Here is an 8691-nt window from a genome sequence, read left to right on the forward strand (position 1 = left end):
TCTTCAGGCTGAGTGTCGTCCTCCAGCTTGCCTGCCATTTCTCCCCATGTCCTGTAGGGGCTGCTTGTAACTGAGCTGGCATCGGGGGAGGTGGGAGGGGGGAGCATTGGTGGGAGGGGGGAGCATTGGTGCAAGGGGCTGGCATTCCTCAGAGCGACCTGGGAGAGATCTCCCTGGTTGGTTTGAGAGCCTCCGTGGCCCTGTGGTGGTTGGGGGAGACCAGTCAGGACGTCTTTTGGATATGAAAGTCAACCTGGTTTGGAGAGTCAGTCATGCATCTGATGAAGGCCAGAGGCTTTTCCTGGAAGATTCTCATCGGGGGTCCTGCAGATCTTTCAGACCAGCCTGGCTTGTCTTGCTGAGCAGCTACAAGATGCATAACCAAGAACAAGGAAGCCAGGCACCCCATTGGTGTGGGCGCTTAGCGTGGGGCTGCTAACTGCAAAGTTCAAAACCACCTCCTTGGGAGAAAGAAGGGGCTTGGTACTCCTGTAGAGAGTTACAATCGGAACCCCACAGGGGCTTTCTACCCTGCCTTACAGGGTGGCTCTGAGTCAGCATCCACGTAATGGCATTGAGTTGAAGGAATGCATGCAGGCACAGAAGCCCGGTGGCCTGCACTCCCTTCTCTTGCAGTGGCTGTGACTCCAGCACTGTCCCCTCCTGCATTCACAATCCTCACATACGTCTTCCTCCTTGCTCTGGGGAGGCGGCGGACCGGGGGCCCTGTGAGGCACAGTGCCGCGGTACCTTGGGAAGAGCCCAGGTGTCATCAGCAACATGGCGAGCCTCGCTTTCTGGTCGGGAAAACCCTCCGTCTCATTCAGTTTCAGCTTCACCTGTAAGAGGGTTCATCATGCCCCGCGGTGCTTCTGTGAGCATTCATGAACGTGCACAAAGCACGCCTGCACCGTCTGCCTCCGACAGTGGGGCTATGCTGGCCGCCCTGGTGGCGCTGTCAGGGAAGCAGTGGCCTGCTGATGGCGAGGCCTGCTGCTCAAACCAACCAGTCTCTCTGAGGACGAAAGACGAAGCTGTCCGCTCTCATGCAGATTCGCAGCCGCTGAAACACCGCATCTCCCCTATACAGAGGTCACTGAATCAGAATGGACTTACTGGCAGTGGGTGCTGTCGTCTTTTCTGGGAGGCCTGTAGGGTTGAGAGGGAGGTGATGAGGTGGGTGGGAATGGAGGCAGCAGCATGGCCTCTCGGCCAGCCACTCGGTCAGTCGTGTGGCACTCCTTGTGGTATGGTCAGTCCTGAGCACAGGACAGAGCCTCGGTAAAGACTTGCTGGTTTGAAGAAACTGCACTTGGCCTTGGCAGCCGCTGCATTTCCTAGACTTCCCGGGAATCATCCCCTTGGAGAGAAGCACAGCCGTGTGACAGAACCGAACGCGGTACTAGACTTGATAGAGAGCCAGAGGGGATTCGGGGTTTGCCGCGGCATGTCTGTGGGGAGCGAGCAAGTCCCTAGATTTCTGTAGGCCTCTCTTCATCTGCAAATCGGGTCAATACTTTGCCGGTCCACTCCATAAAGGTGTTGTCCAGTTCGGAGAGAAGGCACTGCCTGCGCAAGACCCAGTGCAAACGTGCTGGGTGCATCAGGGGCGGGGGTGGTGGTGGTGTGCAGCAGCTGTGGGTGCAGCTCAGGCCTGGGCTGTGTGAGCCAGAAAGGTCCCTTACTGGAGGTAGCCCAAGCCACCCAGCTGCAGCCGGGCCCCAGCCATGTGTTCAGGTCAACCAGAAGCATGTCTGGGAAGACTACTGCTAAGTGTAATGTTTGAAGGGGCGAGTCTTCGAATCATTTAATGTGGCTCTTCCCATCAAACATGGAGCCCCACTGGTGCAATGGTTACCTGCTGGGCTGGGACCCACAGGGTCGGCAGTTCAAAACCACCCACAGCTCCTTGGCAGAGAGACTGGGCTTTCTACTCCCATCTCATCAGTTATGGTCTTGGAAACCCTCAGGGGGTCGCTATGAATCAGCCTTGACTCTATGGCAGTGAGCTCCCACCAAACAACTTTTTCCTGCATGGGTCTGGGGTAAGAAGGGGGCAGGGGGAGGACCCTGATTGGATTCACCTGTGAGGAATTGTTAGCAAGATTCATTGGAGTGCCATTCTGTTGGGTATTGTGTTAATTACATAACCTGGTGTCAACTTGAAACTATTAAGAGTGAAAGGGTGGAGTCTAACCTGTCAATCATGTTGCAGCTTGATAACCTCATTTGGAGGTGCTAGGGGGATAAATGGCTTAATGGGGGCCAGACACACTCTCTCTCTCTTTGTGCGAGACATTCCTGTTGACAAGCCACATGGAGCTACACTGATAGAGCCAGAGTCCTGGAGCTGGAGGAGCCACATGGAGACCCACGCCAGTGCTGAGACGCTTCCACCACCACTGGATCCACAAGACTTTCCACACAGTGGCCTGTGATCTTCCTGTATTCGGTGTCATTGCTTGTGTTGTGTGAGTCTGAAGAGGAATTTATGAGACTGATAAATACTGTCTTATATAGGTATCAGACATATGGGCTAATATTGGACTTAAGGACTTAATCTGGACTAGGCTAGGATGTTTTCTCAATATTCAATTATTCTTGGATATAAAGCTCTTTCTTTCTTTTTTGGGTACAAAACCTGAAATAAAGCTCTTTCTTAGACACATGAGTGTCTATGAATTTGTTTCTTTAGTCTACCTGGACTACACAGGTATAAAATGAGCCCTCTGAGAAGCAGGGGGCTGGATTTCACGACCAGCCAGAGCCAGGAATAGAGCATGCCCTCTGGACCCTGAGATCCCTGTGCAGTTGAACCTCCTGGCTCCAGAAGACAGCTGTGACATCAGAGGAGCAGCAGCAAAACCAGGAGCCAGAGTGAGACAGAGGGGTGGCCTTCCCATCCCACAGAGCAAGTCAAGCTGAGTGCTTTGGGGCAGGAGGCTGGCTTGTGGAGTGGGACTCCTCGGAGCACTGAATTGGAGGAGCTGGGGCATGCTGACCCACAGAGCTTCAGCTGAATGTCTTCAGGTTGAAGTGTGACGTGCCCTTTAGGCATTTATCAGCAGCCCTGAAGGAACGGAACATCTGCATCCTGAACATTGCAACCTGCTAACTTCCTTCCTATATCCTTTTAATGGTGAATGCTGTCTGTGAGTTCTGCGTGCTGTTGCAGTGAACCATTGAACTCGGTCGCTGCAAAAGTAGAGAGTGTTGTCTGAGGCTGAACACAGAAGGCCAAGGCAAGCACAGGCTTAGGGCTGGTGCAGGGACCACCGAAAGCAATGGGAGGACGGAGGCACGGCTGGCCGCTCAGCACTAGACCTGGGACCACCTGCTGCGAGGTTTCTGCCACAGGGTTCTCAGTGCGAAACCTAAGTGAGCACTTACTGGGTGCCAGGTGTCCTCATGGGTGGCTTCTTTTAATCTTCACAATCACCTGGCTGGGTTACTATTTTTATCCCATTTCTCAGATTAGCACACGGAGAGGATCACTCAGGATGTTCACTGGAGCCGACCAGCCCTGGCTCCAATGGTAACCACCTCAAAATGATTGGCAGACAGAGCCGAGAGGGAGAGAATGTATTCACAGGTATTCTGTCAACTTCCAGGTACTGGCTAGATGTTCGATGTTCGTAGGTGCCGGTCGGTCGAGTCAGTTCCAACACACAGCGACCCCACCTCTAACAGGAGACACCACCCGGTCCTACGCCACCCTCACAGTTGTGCTTATGTTTGAGCCCATCGTCGCAGCCCCAGAGTCAGACCATCTTGTCCAGGTCTTCCTCTCTTTTGCTGCCCCTCTATTGAGCCAAGCATGATGTCCTTCTCCAGAGACAGGACTCTCCTGCCACGCCTGAGGTACGTGAGACGAAACCTCCCATCCTGGCCTGGAAGGAGCGCCCTGCTGTGCTGCTCGTGGAGGCGGGTCTGTGCTTTGGGCAGGTCGGGGTACTTCCCCTGTTCTTCGCCAGCATGACGCAAATGCAGCCACTCGTCTCTGCTCAGTGCTCTTAATTCATTGCCCAACATTCACGGGCCTAGGCGGCGACTGAAAATACCATGGCTTGAGACAGGCACACCCCGCGTCCTCAAAGTCACACCCTTACACGTCAGCACTTTAAAGAGGTCTGTGCAGCAGATTTACCCACAGCCCTGGGTCCTTTCATCCCATGACTGCTGCTTCCATGAACATCGACGGATGCAGGTTTTTGGCTAAACATTTCATGCTGTTGTGGTAGTTACATAATCTGGAGTCCATTTGGGACTTGAGAGGATTAAGGGTGATGGGGTGGCGTCTAGTCTGTCAATCGGGTCATAGCCAATGAGGCCTCGGAGCGGGCATGGCCTTCTCCTGAGAATTCCTGTATTTTCCTCCTTGGAGGCGGGAGACACCTCTCTCTCTGCTCACTCCCTTGAAGACTCTACTGACAAGACTCACTCCCCTGAGAGACGTTCTACTGACAAGACCCATGCCACTACACTGATAGACCCTATGCCCTGGGAACTGGAGAAGCCACATGGAAACCCTTGCCAGTGCTGAGATGCTTCTACCGCCACTGGACCCACGAGACTTCCCACCCACTGGCCTGTGATCTTCCTGCATTCGGCATCATTGCATTTGTTTCGTGAGTCTGAAGAAGGCTTTATAGATGGGTATTGGACATATGGGCAAATGTTGGACTTGTGGACTTGATCTGGCCTGGGCTGGGATGTTTTTTCAACATTCAACTGCTCTCGTCTATAAAGCTCTGTCTTATACACACGAGTCTCCCCGGACTCATTTCTTGTCTACCCTAACACAGCTGTGAAATCCAAAAAGTTAATAGAACGAGTGGGTTATGTGTTGGGCTGCTAACCATGAGGTCAGCAGTTTGAAACCACAAGCTGCTCCTCATGAGACAGATGAGGCTTCGACTCTCAAGAGTTCACCTCAGAAATCCACAGGGGCCGTGCTACCCTCTGCTAAGAGGTACCATGAGTTGACATCAACTGGATGGCAGGGAGTGTTTTGGTTAGGTTTCTAGGCACCTCTAAGAGTGGCGGTTTGTGTGGTTATGGTGAGGGAGAACCACGTCTCGTGTGGAGGGTGGTCTTTAGGGTCCTCGAGGTATGGTGGCTGTACATGTCCTGGTGGCCACTTTTATCTGGAGGGCCCTCTACGACCCAGCCATCCACATGCTCAAAGGAATCGGTGTCTGCACATCTTCTGAGGCCCTAATTAAGCCCAGACCCCGGGAACTCTGGGATTGTGGGGTAGAGGGCAGAGCCCATACCTCTGGGATCTGAGGGCCCCGGCCCTCAGCATGGCGCCTGGCCACAGCATTTCTGAGCTGACCACTCCCTGGACTTGGCCCATCTTCATGCAGGTGGCTGAGCATGGGCAGAGCGGCTCGGGGTGCTGTGTGCCCCGCTCCAGCAGGGGCAGAGCAGGCAGTGGGCTCCTGGGCTTGGCACCCTCGGTGGGGCTCTGCAGCCCACGAGTGGAGGGCCTGGGCTAACCCGGCACCAGGACCTGATGAGAAGACACAGGGAAGACGGCAGGAGGAGGCGTTAGGGAGCCAAGGCGAGCAGAGGCTTGTGTCTCGGTTCACAGGAGATGGCTGTGCGACACCAATGGCCCAGGGTGGGGTGGGGTGCAACGGCAGGCAAGCGCTAACAGTGGCCGGGACGGAGAGGCGTGGTGAGGACTTGGAGGTGGGCGGTGTCTCCGCAAGGACAGGCTCGCTCTCTGGAGGGGTCTTCGGTGGGGTGCTGAGATGGTGTCAAGGTGCTCCAGGAATGGGTGGGCCAGACTTGGTAAGGTTCTCCGAGGAGAAGGCCAAGGTTTGGGAACTGGGGTAGAGTGGGATGGAGAGTTTGGGTGCCAGGGGCAATGCCACCCTGGGATGCGCATGCAGCAGGGGTCGCAGGCAAAAGACGTGACAGCAAGGAGACACAGGTGCCATCTCCTGGCTCTACAGCAAGATGGAGGGCCTTGTGGGGAGCCGGGCTCGGGGCAGGGGAGAAGGTGGAGGTGTCTCGGTTTTCCAGAGGCTGTCCTGGGGCACACCTGCCAGAGTGGAAAAGGATGGTCGTGACTGGATGGAAGTTCAGAGCCAGTTGGGGGGAGGGAGGGGAATGATGGTGCGAGACAGCCGACCTGGTCCACAGAGGGTTCTGGGGAGATGGAGCACTGGAGAACTCAGGGCCCTCTAGGAGTTAGGGGGTGGCGTCAGCCTTGGGGACTGACAGATGCAGGGGGGAGAAAGCGGAGGGCCCAGTGATGGCTGGCATGCTGTCTGTCTAGCAGACTGGGCTGCCACTGTCACACAGATGTTTTCATTTCTGGCAGTTCACCTGTGTCCGGGAGGTGGCTCACTGTAGCTGGGGACCACATAGGTGAACCCCCAGCCCTGGAGGCCAGGTAGTGGGAGGGGCAGCCTGGGCCGGGCTGCGCAGTGGGCAATGCTGCTGGCGGTGACCCCTGAGTCGGACCTCGCTGCAGTACAGGTTTGTCCCCAAGGCCTCGCTTTACTCAGCTCTGCAAGGTGAGAGTAAGAGGACCCGCCCATGGGAGAGGAGGGTTCAGGAAGTCGTGGAGACCTGGGCCACTGTACATACTCAGTAAATGTTAGCTCTTTTACCACCCCTGCGCCCGCCCCCACAGGAGTGGTAGCTCACTTCAAAACTATTCTCCGGGATTCCAGAGCTCACACTTCACTTTACCTGTGTGGGTGTTGGGGGATGTGGTCAATTATTCCAAATAGGCATACTTATACTTTAAAATACTGAGTTTATTTTAAAAAGAAAAAAACCACATCAACATAGTAAGAACTGCCACACAAAATTACTACCAATGACGGGCATGCCTATCAATTTCAGTGTACATATTGAATCCCCATCAAAGACTTTTAATTTCCCTTGATGCTTAAAAAAATGAAAATTGAGGCTATATAAAATTAAGCAGGAAAATATTAACATAAAAAAATCAATTTTGCACAAGTACGCCTGATCAAGCAGCTTAAACGATCCCCGGAAGTGCACGTTCCTCGGAGAGCTCCTCCGGCGTGGACACGAGTGCCACACGGGTCGCAACTCTCCACGTCTCCTGTCTCGAGGGGACTGCTCGCGTGGGGATGCGCATTGCCGTCTTCTGCATCCCGGCTTTCTGAAAACACTAAGGCGATCTATCTCTGGTCAAATAGGAATACGCGAAGTTCAAGGGCCGGGCTACCATGGCTACGTTTCTTCCCTTCTCTGAGGAGACCTGGAGTCACCATGCGATGCCCATCTGTCCTCCCTGCTCACACCACCGTTTGTGGTGAGGAAACAGGGAAGCAGGGAGGCCTGGTCCTCTCCAGAGCCCCCAGGCTTGCTCTGAATTCACAGTTGTCAGGACAGCTAAAGACCAGGGGACTGACCGTGTCCCAGACCACCCTGGGCGTGGGCGGTGGGCATGGATGGGTACAGTGGGTTTCTATTTATTTTCACGAGCGGGGAGAGAGCAGGGCTGTGGCAGTTCAGTCAGACCCTGGGCCCCGCACGAGTCGGTAACCCAGGAGATGGAGACGGGTGTCCTGACGGGACTTGCCGACAGACCGAGACCCAAGCCCGCTGCTGGGATGGCGCTTCCGCTGGCCTGGATGCCGCCTGCAGGTTCACCAGCAACCTGAATCCCACCCAGTCTGAAGCTTACGTTTATTTCAGGTTAATTGCTTATCTTCACCAGAGGCCTGAACATAATGTTTCAGTAGGAATTGGATACATTCAGAAAATGTTATATTGTCATAACCGATTCACAATGTTTCCCCGGCCCTGATAAGTGTAACCGATTCAGTCATAAACCACCCACGCCACTGCTGCCAGTAGACGCAGCGCAAGGGCACCATCACTGGCACTCCCGCGTCCTTTCAGCGGGCTGCACCTTCTGGGCCTGGGCAGGCAGCTAAGGCGAAAGACTTCCTGTGGGCTGAACCAGAGGGTGGTGGCGCCCTTCTCCAGTGTGAGATGAGGGTCCCCCCCCTTCCACCTTGGGGAGCCTTCAAGCAGCAGCCTCTAAAAATTCTGAGGTGAACACAGCTTCTGCGTAGTCTTCACACACATCCTGAAGTTCAGCAGCCACGCGGCCCAGCGCTTCGTCGACCAGCTCGTCCGAAAAGCTGGAAGGCAAACAGCACAGCTAAGGGAGGGGGCCGCTCGGCCGCAGCTGGGGCCTTAACAGCCAGTCGGTCCTGACACACTCTCAACGGAGAGCCAAGAGGCCCAAGATAGCCAGCGCGTTCTGCAGGAGAACAGCAAGGTGGGCAGACTTGCGCTCCTAGAGGCCGAGTCCTGGCTGAGGGGCAGACGTAGGCCTAGGACGGTCCTCACCCTCCAGACCTTTGAGACCAGGGCACCTGAAACCAGGGCAATCCCAACCTAGACCTGCTGTGGACAGCCTGGCAGAGGAGGGTAGGGGGTGTGCCTGCTGTGGGAGTGGGGCTCCAATCAGTGCCCCACTGGCTCCTCACATGACTTTTTTTGTCACCCTCTGAACAGCTTGAGAAATAAATTACAGACTTGATAGCCCTTAAATACTTCAGTGTGTACTTCCTAAAGAAATGGAAAAAAGAAAGAAGGGACATTCTCCTAAAAACAGTCATGGTACAATGAGAAAACATCCAACACAGTACAATTATCTCATCTTATCTACGGAACTTACTCAAATGT

The 8691-nt window shown here is 54.6% G+C and overlaps 2 protein-coding genes across 2 annotated transcripts in view; both read right to left on the reverse strand.

Annotated features, from left to right (window-relative positions):
* The window catches only part of PITPNM3 (PITPNM family member 3), a 169736-nt gene extending 162595 nt beyond the window's left edge, over positions 1-7141 (reverse strand). The window contains exon 1 of the mRNA XM_004716151.2: positions 7027-7141. Within this exon, the coding sequence (XP_004716208.2) occupies positions 7027-7141 (115 nt within the window). The remainder of the gene's footprint in view (positions 1-7026) is intronic.
* The window catches only part of KIAA0753 (KIAA0753 ortholog), a 51182-nt gene continuing 49252 nt past the window's right edge, over positions 6762-8691 (reverse strand). Inside the window, exon 13 of the mRNA XM_045293351.1 lies at positions 6762-8141. Coding sequence (XP_045149286.1) covers positions 8024-8141 — 118 coding nt within the window. The 3' untranslated portion in view covers positions 6762-8023. The remainder of the gene's footprint in view (positions 8142-8691) is intronic.

The sequence above is a fragment of the Echinops telfairi genome, unplaced genomic scaffold (assembly GCF_000313985.2).
Source record: "Echinops telfairi isolate 266 unplaced genomic scaffold, ASM31398v2 ScPeMD7_2010;HRSCAF=2546, whole genome shotgun sequence".
Lineage (NCBI taxonomy): Eukaryota > Metazoa > Chordata > Mammalia > Afrosoricida > Tenrecidae > Echinops > Echinops telfairi.